The following is a 20,000-nucleotide window of genomic DNA, read 5'->3' as shown; positions in this document are numbered from 1 at the left end:
TGTCTTCTCCTTCTAGTGTTCTCAGACGTCCCTGGTCGTCTACGAGGCTCTGCGCAAAATCCACCTCTTGTTCGACACGGAGGAACCTAGCGTCAGCTCCTGGGACCAATCTAAACTGGACAACTTCCAGAACATCCTGTACAGACTGGTGGAGGAGAGCTGTGTGAGTGCACCTGTCTGTCTGTCTGTCTGTCTGTCTGTCTGTCTGTCTGTCTGTCTGTCTGTCTGTCTGTCTGTCTGTCTGTCTGTCTGTCTGTCTGTTTGTCTGTCTGTTAAGGATGACGTCTTGCTTACGTAGTCTTTTCGTCATTTCTCATCTTTATAAGCCCATGAACTGGGTAGAAGGTCCGATTTGGTTTGTAATTGTTGTTTAGAAATGTCTAGAAATGTTATACTATTCAGGATCTCTAATTCCTTCTAATATTCTCGAAGAGAATATTCTTACCACCAAATCATTAACCGTGTGATACCTTAGCCTCGGAAGACGGAAGTCCCTAAACTCAAACCTGAAACAGCAATTGTGAATATTGTTCATCTAACACTGTCTGTCTGTCTGTCTGTCTGTCTGTCTGTCTGTCTGTCTGTCTGTCTGTCTGTCTATAATGTGATGTGTTTTGTTTTTCAGCTGAAGTCAAAGGCTGGCGGTTCCATTTCACCTCCTCTGGAGTCCTTCTTCAACAGTCTGACATCACACCTCCACTCAGACAGTCAGGTATGTATGACACAGACAGACAGACAGACAGACAGACAGACAGACATACAGACAGACAGACAGACAGACAGACAGACAGACACACACACACAACAACAGGTTGTTCAATAGATTCTGGTAGTAACATGCTAACATGCTAAATAACATACTAACAGTCTAGGAAAATATATGTCCTGGTCAAATATGCGATGTTGAGGGATTTCTTTATTGATATAATAACCAGTGAAAGCTCCTAGCAGCCCCTCTTTGACTATGCTAGCACCTCCTGGTACTCCAACAATGAAATGCCACTAAAGACTAAGCTCATTCAACTACTTCTCGACCTAGATCCCATAACCAACCTTTTTCCCTCACATTTTGCTAGCCTAAGATCGCTCAGGGTAAGTCAGGGTTAAACAACAAAAAATGGGATTGACTCTGCAACACGTTGTGAGCTTGCAGGTCTGTTATTTTCAATATTTCCACCAAAAGGCCCTTTTAGAAATGTCAGGCCCTGCCTCTCTAACATTCTCTGCACGTCCCTGGTCTCTGGATAAGAGCCTTCAATTGAACTGTCTCTCTCTCTCTCTCTCTCTCTCTCTCTCTCTCTCTCTCTCTGTCTCTCTCTCTCTCTCTCTCTCTCTCTCTCTCTCTCTCTCTGTCTCTCTCTCTCTCTCTCTCTCTCTCTCTCTCTCTCTCAGGTGGACAGACTGTGTGTGTGGGAGGGGATTCGCAGAGAGCTGATCTCCGGTCTGCAGTTCATTCTGCAACACTTCACTTCCTGTTTATCCTCCTGATCATCCCCGACGTCCTCCATCCATCATGCATCCATCCAAAAACCTTCAAAAACCTATTAATTCATTAACTTATTAACTTATTAACTTATTAACTTATTTATTTATTTATTTATTTATTTATTTATTTATTTGCCAGCATTTTAATTTTAATGCATTTGTATTTTGTATTCAAAATATTTTGAAATAAATAAAATATCTATTCTTGTCAATACAATATAAATTCTTATGTGTTTATTTGTGTTACAATATTAACAATAGAAAGGTGCTTCTATATTTGTCTGTCCAGCATGGGTGTTCTGTTGTCATGGGCGTGGCTTCCTGACAGGCCAATCAGACCCTCCGCTTGGCTCATTGTGGGAGGAGCCAGCAAAGCTTAGTGAGACAGCTGTCAATGAGAAGAAACTTTATTAGTAATACTCGCGTGATTGTCCGTAGTTAATCGCACATTGTGTATCTGCAGTTCCTTAAACAGATATTAATACTCATCATATCAACATGGGAGTAGACAAACACTTGCTTTATGCAAATGCATTATGTTTATCATTATTGGAACAATGACAAATACTGTCCAGAGTCCTCAAGTAGGCCTAACAAACTTAACAACTTGAGAAAATATCTGTTATACTTGGCATTTAATCACTTAAACCCCAGCATCCCTATTTTGGGGGGGACATTCATCAAAAATAGCCCATCTACAAGCTCACCACAAGATGCGTTGTGAGATTGTAGATCGGCTATTTTTGGTGAAGAGAGTTGGTGTATGGAAAAATAACACAAATACAGTGCACTGAGTTGCACTGTTTACTGTACACACTGTGATGGCTCGTTGGAGGAGATGTGTGGCACAAGGCATAATGTTTTCAGGGCTACGTCTTCATTAGCCTGAAACATGACGGTCACGACCGTCCATATGACACAACCGTCATGCGTCCAGTCTGCAGTCTCCAGTGAGCGCATTTGTGGTTGTCTGCTACAAAACCTCCACCGATGTGTTGGTCTCGTTGTACTATAACTAGCCCTACTGTAGCCGCATCTCAGTGCTGCTCAGTGCATTCACTTCCAATCCTGACTCCCTAAACTACAGAGTGCACTGAGGCTAACACATCACCAAGTTAATTGCGCGTAAAAAAAAATTAAGAGCGTTAAAAGGATTTTGCGTTATTTTGGCATAACAACTAATGTGATGCCACTGGCTTCCAATTTGTTTGCGGACTTTCGCTATCTGTCTAGGCAGAAAACAACAACTTAGAAAAATCTTTTAAATAGTGAGAATAGCTGATCTACAAGCTTAGCCTACAGCGCTTGGCATCGCAAAACGTTGTGAGCTTGTAGATCTGCTATTTTCGCTGTTTTTGTGCGACACTGATATGAACTAGGGCATTCATTTATATAAAAAACTATAATGTTGAAATATGACAATATATATTTCAGCTTAATTTTCTTAAAGTAGTGAACGCCACCGCCATTGCTGCAGTGTAAACAGTAGTGGTGTAAAGTAACTAGTAGCCTACATTTACTTAAGTACCAGTAAGACTCCCTAAATCGGGAGATAAGCGACCGTCAGGTTGCATACACAAACTTTAGAAGGCAATGGTAGGCAATCAGGAGGGAATATGGGAAATGGGACTGATCCATGTTGATGACATGACTTTAGAGATAATCTGTAGCGCTTTGCGTGATTTTAGGGCAAAATCTGTTGGAGCAGTGTCGAAAAATGTGATTGAAAAGAAAATCTGCCTGATGGTGGCGCTATATGGGACAGATTCATGTTGATGACATGAGTCTAGACATAGTGTGTACCGATTTGCGTGATTTTAGGGCAACATTTGTAGGAGCAGTGTCCAAAAATGTGTTTTGCAAGAACCTGCCTCATGGTGGCGCTAGAAGAGGGCCTTGTGAGAAATGAGGAGGAGGAGGTTGTGGTTTGGTAGCCAAGGATTGTGTGTGCAAAGTTTGGCATGGATAGGGGCAACGGTGGCGGAGATATGAGTAGGGCAAACGTGTGACGTGACGTGACGGACATACGGACTGACGGACGGACAGACTGACAGCCGGTGGAGGTTTTGGTAGCAACTGCGACCTGGCGGTCGCAACTACTTGAATATTTGACTTCTACTCCACCACTGGCTGCTGTTTACACCGTGGCAATGGCGGCTGCGGCAATGGCCGAAAACGGTCTATGGCAGTGTTTCTCAACCTTTTTTTCAGCATGGGCACACTTTTCATGTCCCAAGAATCCATGGGCACACCAACATAATACAGGTGTGTAAATATCGTCACTGTCGGGAAGAAACCTTGTATCTCCAAGTTTCAAATGCGTACGTTTCTTCGCTGAGTAACACCCTGCTTCATCATACAAGGCTGTCACACAACAGTAGTGAAAACAGCAGATCTACAAGCACACAACGCCTCGCACCGTGTGCTTGTAGATCAGCTGTTTTCACTAGTTTAAATCATTTTTAAAATGATAAATACAATACTGGCTTTCAAGCAGTTTCAAGGGGAACACTTGACCCTTCTCAGGGGCACACCAAAAGTCCCCAGGCACAGTGGTTGAGAAACACTAGGTCTATAGGATCACAGGTAAACAATGAACCTAGCATCAGTCTAAACAACATGCTATCGAACATCTACTCTTACAGTTCTGCAAACTACCGGTATGTATATTAAAAAAAAGGCTTAAACAGTCCGAGTTTGCTCCAGTGCCTTCCTTCCACAGTACTGAAAACTTCTTATTTTTTTTTTTATTTTTTTTTTTATCCCACAATTTTTGTAACCCATTTTTTCACCCAGTGCCAATTGCCTATGTAATCCTGGGCTCTGCTCTCCCTCTGCCGCGCCTGGGGAGGCAACGGACTGACCTCATGCTTCCTTCTATGCATGAGGAGTCCAAGTTGCTTCTTTTCACCTGACAGTGGAGATTTCCCTGGTTTGGACGTAACGCGTGGAAGGAACACGTTATTCCAACCAGTTCCTTTCCCCTCCATCAGGCGCCCCGGCTGGCCAGGGGAAGGCATTATTGAGACCAGGATTACGTGCATGTTTTTGTGAGGGTATCAACCCTAGGAGACACGGGGAGAACATGCAAACTCCACACAGAAAACTACTTCTACTGCTTCCAAAGAAAACAAACGCTATGTTTGAACGTACGTTTATTTTCAATCATCAAGAAAATATTTGGGAGAAAATAATTTGAGTGTCAAAATAGTACAATTATAAAATAAAATCTATCTATCTATCTATCTATCTATCTATCTATCTATCTATCGATCGTGGGTCAAGTCAGTACAAAGTGATTGGCGCAGGAATCAGATTTGCACTCACGGCATTTATATCATTGTTTAGTTTTAGCCTCACAGTCAATCATTTAACACATCAGTCACATTTAAAAAAGCATATATTAACTCTATTATATTATATCTCTAAAACAGATCAACTGTAATTCAGTTAATAATTAAAACATCTTTTTCATTCATATATATTTTTAAACAAAACCGTCTGCTCTAGGAACAAAGTCTATGATGAGGAAATTAAACTAAAGTTAAAGGTAGGGTAAGTGGTTTTATTTAATTCAAATAATAACAAAATGGGTCTATGTTCTGATAGTACTAGTTACTATGGAGCGTTTGGTCCATATTTGGACTTCAGCCTTATCCCCTGTGCGAAAAAAAAGCAGTTTCAGTTTTGGTGGAGGAGACACGTTTTCCTCCGATCAGGATAGAGTGGGGCCTTCGTCCAATCATGGTCGAGTGCGGGCAGGCTTTATGCACACCAAGGCCCGCCCCCATTTGATCATGATTGGAGGAAGGCCCCTGCCTGTCATGAAAACTGAAACTGAAACTTAAATGTAATCACTTACCCTACCTTTAATTCAATGATTTAAAACCTTTAAAAAAAAAGGAACAAGAAAAAGATAATATTTCAACTTGTGATTGATTGGGTTTTGTGGGGTTACAGTTTTATCTCATTTTAGATCACTTTGAAATTAGCTGTACCAGAGAGGTCATGGTAGGACATAAAACCATAGGAATTAAGATTAGGAAAAGACATAGGAATAGGATTAGAGAAGGACATAGGGATTATGATTAGAGAAGGACATAGGGATTAGGATTAGGGAAGGATATTGTCGTTGTCGGGTGAAAACCTTGTATGTCCAAAACCGTTCGTTTTACATTTATCATTTTAAAATCTTAAACTAGTGAAGACAGACGATCTACAAGCACACAACGCCTCGCACCGCGATTCGTTGTGTGCTTGTAGATCTGCTGTTTTCACTATTTTTGTGCGATGGCCTTGTTTGATGAAGCAGTGCTTTACTTTGCGAAAGAACGTACAAATTTGAAACTTGGAGATACAAGGTTTCCGCCCGACAATGACGATAGGCCATACAGTAGGGATTAGAAAGGAGACAGGGCATAGGGATTAGGATTAGTGAAGGACATAGGACATAGAGATTTGGATTAGGAAAGGACATAGGACATAGAGATTTGGATTAGGAAAGGACATAGGAGATAGGCATTAGGATTAGGAAAGGACATAGGACATAGAAAGTTGGATTAGGAAAGGACATAGGACATATGGAATTGGATTAGGAAAGGACATAGGACATAGGGATTTGGATTAGGAAAGGACATAGGATATAGGATTTTGGATTAGGAAAGGACATAAAACATAGATAGGGATTTGGATTAGGAAAGGACATAGGACATAGGGATTTGGATTAGGAAAGGACATATGGGGCTGTTTTTTGATTGTTTTAAGTACCAGCCCTGGCTTATGCCTTAACTTAAAGGCCTGTCCATACTGTCTCCGACCACCAAACTTTTCGTCGGAGAGTTCCGACTTTCTGACATGCAGCTTTTGAGCTCTAATTTGGGGTAATGCTTTTCAGAAGATGTGAGTGACGTCATTTTGCAGTTGAACCGGACCTTTCCGACGAAATATTCGGTGATCGTAGACAGTATGGACAGGCCTTAAAGAGGTGATGCCATAGTTGTGTACTTTTTCTGTTTTTCATTTGTCTAGGAGGTTGACAGTACTTCATTAGACCCCCTGGTGTGGTTGTTATCTTTGTATTTGTTTCCCCTGTAGGCTGCCACCTTGTGGGTCAAAAGTGCCGCTCCAAAAACACAGATACAATTACATCATAGAATCAACCCCTCCCCTAATTACTATTCACCACTGTGGGTGTGGCTAACTTCAGATGGGTCACCACCCACCATGACAACCACGCATACTTAATGAACTGGTGGGTGTGGCCACATAAAAACATCATTTTAACTCTTTCTGTACACTTTTTTGGAAAAAATCTTCCTCCTAGTGTAATCATAATAGTTGATAACCATGTTTTAGAGGGGGAAAGAATCATGGCACCCCATCTTTAAAGTTAAGGCATAAGAGCTGGTAGTTAAAAACAATTAGGACATAGGGATTTGGATTAGGAAAGGACACAGACATTAGGGAAGGAGATACGTGAAGGAGATCAGGCAGGTCTACAGACAGGCAGTGGCGGTGGGAGGGTCTTGAGAGGCATTCTAGGCGTCTGATTCGACGTAGCTTTCAGGGAAGTAGCCCTCTTTGCCGTTGGCCACGCCCTGGCACCAGCCGTCGCCATGGCGATGTGTCACCATGATGACGTCACCCTCCCGGAAGGACAGCTCGTCTTCCTTCAGACCCTCGTAGTCCCACAGCGCCACCACTGGAGAGGAAGAGTACTGCAGTCAGTGTGTGTGTTTAGGTCAGTTTGGCAGCCTAGTACAATGAATGTTTACGCAGTATTAAGAGTATATAAACTAGTAAGACGCCTCAGGGCGACAAGCGACCTTGCCTTAAAGGGCAAGGTCACACCACAGTGATGTGGACATCAGTGATGTGGACATCAGGGATGTGGACATCAGGGCTCTCCATATATGGGCATAAAAGGGATTTTACCAATATCCCAGTATGAGTATGTTCTTACCTTGCTCCAGGTTAAGGGGCGGGGCCATGGGGTCACAGTCCATGGGAGGGGGGAGGGGCATGACGAGGTCGTCAAACCCACCCACAGGGGGGAGGGGCATGATGAGGTCATCAAACATGCTCACATCGTCCATGAGTGGGGGAGGGGGCGGGGCCGGGATCTCCAGGTCTAATGTGATTGGACAGAGATCTGGTGAGCATGTGCAGTTCATTCACACAACAGGACAGCTCACCACCATAAAGACCCCTGATTTAATTAATGTATATGGCCTTGCGTGCTAAGATTCCTTTCACTCTATCTATCGTGGCTTTTAAAGGTATAGGGTAAGTGCCCATTTAGGCCTGAATTACAAAAACAAATATGTTGCTACATACCGTACATGTACTGTACTACACTAAAATGAGTTCCCGGCCTGAATGGGTTAGTTCATGTGTGCATGCAGCACATGGAAGTGGACATTCCAAGGAATATGGAGAGGTTTCATTTGAAAAATCGCTTCATAACTGACCGAGCTATGACCGAATCAATCTGCGGTGTCTTTCTTTCCTTACAGCCTAGATACAGATGCTTCCATGCGCCACACCAAAAACACCACACCAGACGTACAAGCGAATCAACACACTGCGTCATGGCATTTCGACAGCTTAAACATTTTTTCGTTTGGGCACATTTACAGAGACACAATGGATACAGCAGCGAACCAACCCGACTTTGATAAAAATTTACTCTCACGGACGATCTGAACATCTGGTGCCAGCTTCGACCAGTGGTTCGGTGCCCACCAGTGGTCCTTGAGGACCCTCCGGTGGTCCCCAGCTAAATGATTGAGAGTTGCTAACCAAATGGACCTTTATGGATCTTTACGGGCCCATTTGGTTTCATTTTTGCTGTCAAGAGTTAAATTAATTGTTAAACATCGGTATTGCTTAATTACCAGTAAGACTCCCTAATCGGGAGATAAGCGACCGTCACGTTGCATACACAAAGGCAATAGTAGCCAATCAGGAGGGAATATGGGAAATCCATGTTGATGACATAACTCTAGAGATACTGTAGGAGTACTGTCGGAGCAGTACCACGCTGCGAGCTTGTACATCTGCTATTTTTGAAAAGTCGTAAAAATGTGTGCAAATCGTTGAATATGTGTTTTTTAACTCAAATTTTGCTTCTGGGGGGTCCCTGGAACAAAATATTTTGAGATGGGTTATCCGTGGCCAAATACATATCATTTTGGGCGTCCTTCACAAAAAGTTTGAGCACCACTGACATAGAAACAAGGATTTGAACTATTCAAAAATAGCTTGCATAGCTTGTATGTGAGCTTGTATATCTGCTATTTTTCAATAGTTAAAGCACAAAATAATGCATATTAATGCGTTCCCAGTCTACATGGGTTAAACCCCCTCCCCCTATGAAGGACATTCATGGGGAGCCCGCAGTGAATCCTTGTACCCAGGGACCAGAGTTTGGTGCAACACCCCTGTGTGCGTGTGTGTGTGTGTGTGTGCGTGCGTGCGTGCGTGTGTGTGTTACCCAGGTGCTGCAGGCGAGCAGGAAGCGAGTGGAGACGAGGAGAAGAGCAGCGGAGACGACAGGAAGTGGAGGAGGAGGAGGAGGGAGGGGCCACGGGAGGGGGGTAAGAGGGGGGAGGGGGGATCATGACTGAGACGAGAGAGAGAGACATAGAGACAGACAGAGAGAGACCGAGAGAGAGAGAGAGAGACGGAGATAGACAGAGAGACAAAATAAAGAGAGACAGAGACACAGAGGCAGAGACAGAGATAGAGAGAGAGCAGCTTTTTCAGAGCTCATTTGAAAGCAAATCAGTAGACAGTAAAAAGCTGTCATATTTAAACATAATTTACACAGCCTAACAGTTATTACTGTTATCTAGCCCTCAGAGTTTGTACACAGAGGCCGTTTATCAATGCAAGGTAGAAACCGTGAGCTTAAAGATTTGGTGCCTCCTTTTTTTCCTGTTTTGTATGTGTCTATGTAGTTAACCCTTTTGACAATAGAGACACACAGGCGCCTACAAATTCACACCCACAACTGAGACAGCGACCCAGGGTAAGGGAGAACGGTGTACTGCAAGCCAGCCCATAGAATATCATTGCAATTCAACTGTGATTAGCCTAATATTAAAATACTCCTACATGAAATGAAGACAATATTGATTTAAATAAAACATATGTTTCCAAATTTATGGACTGACTCTGCCAACATATTTCTTGTTTTCTAAATACATACAAGTGTGTCACATTTAATTGCCACTTGAATGGACTACCCATAATGTTAACGGAGAAGAGGGGAGACGGCAGAGAGAGAACCTGTCGCTTTTCAGTGACATCACTGTCTTTACTGCTGTGCCTTTATGAGCGCAGACTTTGAAGATCCCGACTTTTTCAACTACAGAGTGAATTCTCCAGGTTAGTATTAACCAAAAAATAACTTGCAAGACTCTGTTTGGAAGAAGCAAGATCTTAACCACTGAAATTATGTTATTTCAGATGCCTCTCATTGGGATCGCATTGCCAGCTGCACCGTTCTTCCTTACCCGAAGTGGGGGCGCTGTCACAATAGGGGGCGTGAATGTGTAGGAGCACGTTTGTCTCTAGCAACACTGTGGGTGTGGCTCATTTCAGCTGGGTCACCACCCACCTGAAAACCATACTTAAAGGCCCACTTCATCTCTAGGACAACCAGATCTTATTTCATTGTTGTTTGGGACACGATCAACACAATCTTGAGTTATTTTTTGTGTTCAATCTGTGTTTTGAGATATTTTAGTATTTCAGCATGACTAGTGATGCATTTTGCATCATATGATGCAGCATGATGATGCATTTTGCATCATATGATGCAAAATGCAAAAAATAACTCAAGATTGTGTTGATTGTGTCCCAAACAACAATAAAATAAGATCTGGTTGTCCCAGAGGTGAAGTGGGCCTTTAATAGTTAAAGCCGTTTTCTTGTTCATTTAACTTTTTCATGAATTAGTTAATTAGGTATCTAGTTGTTAATTGGTTTATTAGATAGCTAGTTGTTAATTGGTTTATTTGATAGCTAGTTGTTAATTAGGTAATTAGGTAGCTAGTTGTTAATTAGGTAATTAGGTAGCTAGTTGGTAATTAGGTAATTAGGTAGCTAGTAGTCAATTAGGTAATTAGGTAGCTAGTTGGTAATTAGGTAATTAGGTAGTTAGTTGTTAATTAGATAATTAGATAGCTGGTAATTAGGTAGCTAGTTGGTAATTAGGTAATTAGGTAGTTGTTAATTAGGTAATTAGGTAGCTAGTTTTTAATTAGTTATGTGGTGGCTAGTTGTTAACTAGGTAGGTAGGTCATTATTGAGCTACTGACTTGCTATTGGCCGGAGGCCTGGCCGAAGCTTACATGATTTGCTGATTGGCAGGAAGAGGGAGCGAGTTGCGGGGCGAGGGCGGAGCCTCAGAGAGCGAGAGCGAGCGGTGGAGAGAGGGCGACGCCCACCACACCTCCTTACTGAGAGAGAGAGAGACAGGTGAAGAGAGAGAGAGACATCTCCTTACTGAGAGAGAGACAGACAGAGACAGATAGACAGACAGACAGACAGACAGACAGACAGACAGACAGACAGACAGACAGACAGGTCTCCTACCTTCTTCTGCAGCTAGAGGTGGAGGAGGAGGCGGGGCAGGCAGCTCTTCCTGATTGGCTGGAGGAGGGAAGATGTCATCGGCAGGGGGCGGGAAACTGTTCTCCTCCACCACTGAGAGGGCAGAGAAATGAACCTCTTAATGTCATGTTGAATAGAACTACAAACAATATAGAACTAGGCCTACAAAACATGTTGAATAGAACAAACCCGTCTATAGAACTACAACAAACATGTATAGACCTATACAACAGTTTACAGTTTACAGTTTAGGCATTTAGCAGACGCTTTTAATCCAAAGCGACTTACAATAAGCAGATAACATCACAATAATAAACAAGATAATATGTCAGTACATCATCAACAATATAACACATGCAAATGTATATCTATCTAGAAAAAACACAATATAATCAAAGTTCTAAAAACCTAAAAACAAAAACAAATGCTAACTAGCTTCATGTATGGTCATTGACTTTTTTCTGTAGGATTTAGGTGGAGTCTGAAAAGGTGAGTCTTCAGTCCACGGCGAAAGCTAGCGAGTGATACAAAACATTAACCTATTAATGCCATGTTGAATAAAAAAAACATGTTGAATAGAACTACACTAACCTTATAGAACTACAAGACATGTTGAATAGAACTACAGAACATTAACCTCTCAATGTCATATTGAATAGACAGACATGCAAACAGCCCCAAGGTGAAAAAGGTGACACATTTTCATGGGGTTGACCTTTCTTTACTGAATTTGCACGTTTCTAACTCGGTTAAACAGTGACTTACTCATACATATCATAAATGCAGCAAAATTGGACTTGTTGCCTACCACCAATTGTTCTAGATATAATAAAGAAAATTAAATCTACAATAATATAGCCTACAGATATACCGGTAGTTATAGGAATATCCTAATATTTAGGGACTTGTCTTTAATAAACAGGCATAGTGACAATGTGCACTGTGAGCTTGTAGATCGGCTATTTTAACTACTGCTTAAATAGGCCTATTTGTTTTCTAAGATCATTTCTTAGATCATTTTGTATTTTATTTATTCATGAAATTAGAAAAGTAATTTACTTTTTTTTTTTAAAATCATGAAATGTTTAGCTTTTTGGGGGAGGGAATGTTTTTTGAAAATGTTTTAATGGAAGGAGAAAAACGCCCGCACACTGTTCATATGCTCCAAAAACATACTTTTATTATAGGCAACTGGCTGCAACGTTTCCACTTTACGTCTTCATCAGGCAAAAGTTGAACTTTTGCCTGATGAAGACGTAAAGTCTTCATCAGGCCAGCACCTGGCCTGAATATAGGCTTGAGATGTGCACACAATCTTGTCTTTTGAAAATGTTTTGAAATAATTAAAAACGAAATGTAGGAAACCAAAAATGAAGGGACCCATAAAAATGTGTCCACGACCCACACATGGGTCCCGACCCAGTGTTTGGGAAACAGTTGTAAATCACAGATGATTCATTTAGTGGATTCTCCTGGCTGACTTGCAATCTAGCTAGCCATCATCGTCAAAGAAAAGGTCGATCCTTTTCACTTGTAACTCGAGCTCAGTTAGTCCGTTCTTAAGTTGAGAGACCAGACTTTTTGTGACATGTCTCAGCCTCCTTCTGTAGGAAGAAGTCACGGCGACTCTTTAGCGTTAGCATGTGGCTAAGCTAGCGAATCATCGTAAAATCAACAAGGCTATAACCGATAATATCGCATCACACATCGATGCAGAATAGCGCACGACCGCGATGCAAGCGAATCAAACAGCCAACAGTCCACTACGGCAACTTTGCAAGCTTTGAGACCGCTCTGCTCTCCTCTGTCTTTGGCTCGCAGCGCACTGAGTGAGTGCAGTCAGTGTTGACTTTGAGCGCTGCCAGCTGACGACGACGTCACATGCAAGAGAAGGGACTCAGGGAGCGCTTGATTTGTTAAAAAATTAAACGACCCACTTCCCCATCCACCTTCAACACCATTGTACTGACAAAACGGACGGCGCCGAGAATAAGAAATAAACGCTCCTCTTCTCACTGCTGCTCTGACGACACCCCACCCCCCTAAACAATTTTTTAACGAATCTGCACGATTCACACAAATGACCAATTTGGATTCAAAACGGCGATTTTCGCCGAAAAGCTACACGTTTGCATGCCTGAATAGAACTAAAAACATGTTGAAGAGAAATGAAAAAAAAAAAAAAAAAGTCAAAAATAAGCAACTCGTCCAACTCGTTTGTGGCAGCGTGGACCATTGGGAATAACTGGCCATCTGGAGACTCTGGAGAATTCCCGGTCGGCCGCTGTGCCACCGGCGGAAGGTATGATTAAGGAGGGGGGGGAAACTTCAATTTGAGGTCACCCTGGGGCACCACACAGGGTTAATCAGGCCCTGACAGGAGCAGTTGCATATATTGAAACTCCCACCACTCATTTAAATGAAAGTAGATGGGGAAAATAGGTGTTTGTTACTGTTTATATTAATAAATAATGCTAAAAAAAATAATTATCGCACGCTGCACGCGCTCACATGCAGGGCTCGTCTGATGCAAATTTCCGGGCTGAGAATGAGTCCCAATCCGACCATGCTTGTGCAACTCGTGCAACAGCATTAAATGAACTAACAGAACTACAAAACATGTTGAATAGAACTACAAAACATGGTGAATAGAACTACAAAAATGGTGAAAAGAACTGCTAGCTGGGAGGGAATTCATGAGAATCGTGCACTTAGCGATACGCTTTAGGTTTTTGGTATGGGCATAATGTTTCCAAAACACATCGCAAACAAATTGTGCTCTCCCCCTTGTGGTCTGTTTGCAATGAATCCAATATTAGATAGGTCAGTATGTTGAAACCCCAAATAATTGATTCAAGAGATTTTTTTTAATGGATTCTGTTACCACTGGGTATGCTAAATAATATACTAAAACAATAAGAAAAACGAACAACTGGAAAGGCATCAATTTCAAGATGGCATATATTCCCTCTTGGGACCCTATGTATAGGCCTATGCATTTTAAGCTCCCGTGGACGGAATTCATTGGATTCATTGCAGACAGACCACTAGGGGAGAGCCCGACGCTTGTGTGCGTGCGTAATATGCTCTTGTGTGTGTATCTGTGTGTGTGTGTGTGTGTGTGTGTGTGTGTGTGTGTGTGTGTTTATGTATTTGTGTGTGTATTTCCATTCACCTGTCTCCAGGCAGAGGGGCGGTGGAGAAGGGGGCGGGACTACACAGTCGTCCGCGCCGTGATTGCACGCAACCTGAGGAGGAGGAGGGGGTGGAGGTGGGGGAGGAGGGGGCGGGGCCACCGGAGCCACGGACAAATTGGCAGGAGGAGGGGGCGGGGCCACCGGAGCCACGGACGGATTGGCGGGAGGAGGGGGCAGGGCATCTGTGGTGACATCATCAACCTGCTCCGCCAGAGCCAGAGCCGGGGGAGGGGGAGGAGGGGGAGGAGGCGGGGCTTCATCCAGCAGTGTCTTGATGATGTCACCGGGAGGCGAGGCGGCGGGCCATGTGGGGACGGTGGGCGGAACAATGGGGTTCCCGAAGCTAGAACACACACACACACACACACACACACACACACACACACACACACACACACACACACACACACACACACACACCAAAAGGTTGTTAGACAGACAGATAGACAAGCGGACAGCAATGTTATTGTGTCTCTGGGGATGTTGAGGGTGATATCTTAAAACACATTTGTTACGGCCAGCCGTATTATTATTATTGTTATTATATTCGTGCTGGGTTGGAATTTGTATGTTTATTTGAGGCTTGTGTTATATTGTACCTTTTCTGTCCTTATAAAGGTGGTGAATGGAGGATGAGTGCTGAATGAGTGCAGAGTGCAGAGTGGAGAGTTGGGTGTGGTGCCAGTGAGATTGGCTGTGGACTGAGTGGCTGATTGACTGAGTAACATAGATTGACAGGTCCCGCCTCTGGACCTGCCCCTCCCGTCCTATTCGATGGTTTCGTCAACGCCCTGGCCAGGATTGGCCGTGCATTTGCTCCTCATCTATAAAGCCTCATTCTGTTCTAACCATGGTGGGGGATGGCAGCTTTCCAGCAAGCAGAGATGTGATCCCTCTGTCCCTCCAGCCCATGTAGCCTTTCTGTTCTTTTGTTCCTTAGTTTGAGTTCTTTTGAGTAAGTTCCTTCGGTACCATTTTGCCTACATTTGATTCTGTTGTTAAAATGTTTCTTATTTGATCCTCAGTATTTTCATGTGCTAATTTCCAACTCTCCCAACCTTAGTTGACTTTTGAATATTATTGTTAACTCCTTATTGTTATTTTCCTTCTATTTTGTTGCCACGTAGGGGTGTTTGGTAGTTTTGTTTGGGTTTTGCCCGTTGGTCTTTTTTGTAATTGTTTAGTTAGTTTAGTAGGGTTAGCAACTGTATTTTTATTTAAAGGGTTTGTTTAGGGATATTTTCTTTTAGGTCAGTAGTTTTGCTTTTGTGAACCTGCACCCTGAAGTATCTATCCTGACACTTGAAGAAAAAGCAAAAATAGAGATCTTTTTCTCTGCTAAAAAAAATGATAATAAAAGAAATTTTGGAAAGTCGTTCCTTCGCATTTATGTTGCGCTCCTCCGCCCTAGAGGGGCAGTCGTAACAACATTGGTAGCTAGCACTATACTCATATTTTGCCACTTACCCCTATGTGTCAGGATACTCCATACCACATTTCAATATGTGTGACAATGTACGTAATTTTAGTGAATTATTTTATACGTTTACATCATTTCGTCAGGCCAAATGGTCCGAGTTGGGGGGTGTTCAGTATGAACTTGTGATGGCCCAAGGTATATGCTAACAGGAAATAATGGTGAAAAAAGTAAGCAGAGAACATTATGAGGGCTGGGGCTAGCTCCCGGACTAAGAAAGAAAGAAAGAAAGATAGATAGATAGATAGATATGTTGCATTACCTGGAGGAGCTGGTGGGGGGCGCCATTGGACACTGAACTGGCTCTGGAGCTTTGCTGGACCTCCTACTGTGTACACATGCAGGCAGGCGCACGCACGCACGCACGCACACACACACATAGTATGAGTGTGTGTCAGTATGAGGGAACATTACGTATTATTCAAATAGTACATGAATAAATAAAATAAATTAGGGATGTACCGAAAGGCAAATTTGTGGCCTAATACCGAATATAGGAAACATATATATAAATGTATATTTATATATATTTATTTATTTATTGTGTGGAATTATGTATTTACTATTGTGTAGTATATTTGTAATAAAAGGCAATATGTCTCAAAATATTAACATGCCATACAGTTAAATATCAATGTAAATAATACAATAAATGATTAAAAATAAATAAATAAAATTGAACTAAATACAACATTGAATAGCCTTTACATTATTCGGTAGTATTCGGTATTCAGCATTCGTTAATATTTGGTATTCGGTCATATTCGGTAATATTTATTCGGCCATAAAATCTGACGGAAACCTAATATGCGTTTTTTTGGCACTATTCATCCGAATATATTTGGTGCATCCCTAAAATAAATAATTAAATGGATGTCATATAATAGAGTAAATTGAATATGACAGACGGACGGACGGACGGACGGACGGACGGATGGACAGTAGATCTGCTATTTTCTGCTAAAAGTCGTGAAAATGTGCATTTTAAACAAACATTTGTAACTCAAATCAATGTTGCTGCTGGGGTCCCTGTAAATATTTTGAGATGGAGGTCCGTGGCCAAATACATATCATTTTGGGGGTCCTTCACCAGAAAATGTTTGAGCATCACTGACATAGAGACATGGGTCGTTCAAAAAACTTTAGAAGGATTTGAAATATTCTTGCAAAAATGTTCACAATCAAAAATAAATAAATAGCAGATCTACAAGCTTGCAGCGTGGCACTCGGTGCCACGCTGTGTGCTTGCATATCTGCTATTTTTCAATAGTTAAAGCACAAAATAACGCATAATAATGCGCTCCCAGTCTAAATGGGTTAAACCCACTCCCACTATGAAGAACATTCATGGGGGGCCCGCAGTGAATCCTTGTACCCAGGGCCCAGAAATTGGTGTGACGCCCCTGCAGACAGACAGACAGATAGAACAGAATAAAATATTACCTGATGGTTCCTCCTTGAATTCCTCCATTGTTGCTGTCTGTCTGTTTACTGTCTGTCATCTGTTTACCAGGAGCCTGGGAAAATACAAATAGAAACACCTTACACTATTAACACTGTTAATGAAACACATGGGACACCAGGGACGTGCAGAGAACATTAGAGATGCAGGGGCTGACATTTCTAAAGGGGCCTTTTAGTGGAAATATCGAAAAATAGCAGACCTCCAAGCTCACAACGCGCCGCGCTGCGACGCGTTGTGAGCTTGGAGGTCGGCTGTTTTCACTGCTTGATACCACACTGAACTAAGCATAATCAAGTGCATTTTGGAGATGTGGTGTAACGGCATGGATTTCTACACAGAGAGGGCAAGTCTTTCAACTGCACAATTTCTCAGCGATCGCAGCCACTCTGTGTTCATGATTCCGGCATTTTGTTCAAAACGGAGCACTCCCGCAAACTTTGGAAACCAATCTTAGCCGATCAGGATGGGATGTGAAATAATCCATAGGACCCGGCTGTTCGGTTTAATGTGTAGCGATTTACGCGATCTTTGGATAAAATCTGTAAGAGTAATAAAAGAACGAGGTATAAAAGGATCGACCTCTCCTTTTTAGCCAGATTCTTACCCAGATTCTGAGAACTTTAGCCAAAAATAGCAGATCTACAAGCTCTCAACGCCTCACAGCGCGAGCTTGTAGATCGGCTATTTTCGGGAAAGAGGTTTGGTGTAGAGGGGAGAAGTATTGACGGTTCAAGTGGTTACATATCTGAAAACACAAATTGATATGAATCCAAAATACACTGATGACATTTGTGCTGTCAAACAATGAAACTATATAGAATCTATGACAAGGTTGTGGGGGTCCCTGCTTCATCTCTCTCTCATCTAAGGGGTCCTTGGCCTGAAAACGTTGGTCTAAATTACATTCTTAACATTGTGGTCAAGAAAACAGAAAACAAGCCAAAGAACAGAAACACGTGGTCGAGTGACCAAAGTGTGTGTGTGTGTGTGTGTGTGTGTGTGTGTGTGTGTGTGTGTGTGTGTGTGTGTGTGTGTGTGTGTGTGTGTGTGTGTGTGCGTGCGTGCATGCGTGCGTGCGTGCGTGCGTGTGTGTGTGTGTGTGTGTGTGAGATGCCAACTCTAATTATTCAGTCGACACACTTTCCCACGCTACACAAAGCCTCCGGAATCCTGCATTGTCTGACCCTGTGCAATTAGTTGTGTGTGCGTGCATGCGTGCGTGCGTGCACCCGTGCCTGCGTGTGTGCTGTGTGAGTGACTGTGTGTGTGCATGCGTGCGTGCATTTCAATCAATCAATCAACTTTATTTATGTAGACTCAGAGGTCCATTAAAATCGAACCTCTGTTCGAAGTGGAGCTGTGTGTGTGTGTGTGTGTGTGTGTGTGTATTGCAGTTGATGCTCAGGGCAGGCTAGACTCAACAGCACCTCTCTGGTCACCCAGGGTTACTACATACAGGCTACATACAGACCCACCCACCCACATACCCACATACCCACCCACATACCTACACACACGGCCACGTATAGGGAGCTTGTGTTCCACACAGCTCCAAAAAAGAAACAACATGAAACCACTAAACATACAAAAAGAACATAAAAACATCAGCTCTAAAAGGAGACAGTCATACCAGTTCTTCCCAGAAAGAGACGCCTTGTAGCACTGAGTTTGGTTAGACACTCACACCAGTTATAGAACAGTGGTTCTCAACCTTTTCAGGCCGCAACCCCCAAAATAATCATATTTGAACTGGGGAGAGTTGAGGCATTACATTTTGTATAACACGGTTCTATTGTGAAAATAGCAGATCTACATGCTCACAACGCCTCGCGTTGCCAGGCGTTGTGAGCATGTAGATCTGCTATTTTCACAATGTCTGCCTCTAATATTTGACAATTTCGCCAAAGTTTATTTTGTCATTTTAGAGGTATTAAAAAGTCCTTAAATTGTCACTTTAGAAATGTGTAGGTATAGGCCTACACTTAAAGGGATATTTCACTTTAAAAAAACTGAAATGAAAAAAAGTTTGAAAAGAAAAAACATGGCCTGCTCACATATTAGGAGGGTAATATGAGTCACCAGAAAAAAAATAGCGGGTGTTTTTAATGAATCAATGGTTAAAATGGAGTTTGAAGTTACAATGGTGTGTATGGGGAGAGGCCCTGGGCCTGGAGGGCCTTATAAGATTTACATCAAATATCTCTGATTAGACAATAATAAGTGACTAAAAGTTTGTTTGAAAGTGAACAATCCCTTTAAACCATATGTTGGTTTGTTTACTGTTGAGTGAGAAAACAACGTTGCACATTAATTTAATCATCTGCTGACCCCCCTAAATGATTTGGAGACCCCCTCAGGCGGTCCAGACCCACAGGTTGAGAACCACTGAGTTATAGAACACCGAAGTCTGACGTCACAGCCACTAGATGGCGCTATGTCCCGGGTTCACATTAGAGTTCTTAAATTCTGCCCGAACCCGACTCTACCCGACCCGACATGTTCGTGCCGGGTAGGGCCTAAAATGTATGCTACAGTTTCTTTCGATTGCTAAAACACATTTTTCTAAAATTTGGCACAATTTTCACAACCTTTACTTCTGTCCCCAATCGCTTGACTCAATTTGTTACTACTTTAGATTTCCTTATCATATTAGACTCTGACTTTCCTTCTTTACACTCTGATGTAAATTTCACATCACCTTGTTGTCAAAACACAAGACACACTTTTCAGGTTTGCACACACTTCTCACATAAAA

At 42.4% G+C, this 20,000-nt stretch overlaps 1 protein-coding gene across 1 annotated transcript; it reads right to left on the bottom strand.

Annotated features, from left to right (window-relative positions):
• Nucleotides 1–7,015: 7,015 nt before the first annotated feature.
• On the bottom strand, nucleotides 7,016–7,567 carry LOC308283487 (abl interactor 2-like). Its single transcript, XM_080723928.1, has 2 exons — nucleotides 7,448–7,567; nucleotides 7,016–7,186 (listed from the first exon to the last, which is right to left on the bottom strand). The coding sequence occupies exons 1-2, from the start codon at nucleotides 7,563–7,565 to the stop codon at nucleotides 7,023–7,025; spliced, it is 282 nt and encodes a 93-aa protein (XP_080580054.1). The 5' UTR covers nucleotides 7,566–7,567; the 3' UTR covers nucleotides 7,016–7,022.
• Nucleotides 7,568–20,000: the final 12,433 nt, after the last annotated feature.

Source organism: Nannobrachium achirus, assembly GCF_963921795.1.
Source record: "Nannobrachium achirus genome assembly, chromosome: 1".
In the NCBI taxonomy this organism is placed as follows: domain Eukaryota; kingdom Metazoa; phylum Chordata; class Actinopteri; order Myctophiformes; family Myctophidae; genus Nannobrachium; species Nannobrachium achirus.
Note: the sequence above shows the minus strand (reverse complement) of the source record. Positions and strands in the feature narration are given on the sequence as shown.

Bases quoted from the DNA above. Each gene is read 5' to 3' on its own strand.
- LOC308283487 (XM_080723928.1), bottom strand. From the start codon at position 7,565: ATGTTTGATGACCTCATCATGCCCCTCCCCCCTGTGGGTGGGTTTGAC. The intron at 7,187-7,447 runs GTAAGAACATAC...CTTCCTCTCCAG, and splicing joins GCCCCTTAACCTGGAGCAAG to TGGTGGCGCTGTGGGACTAC.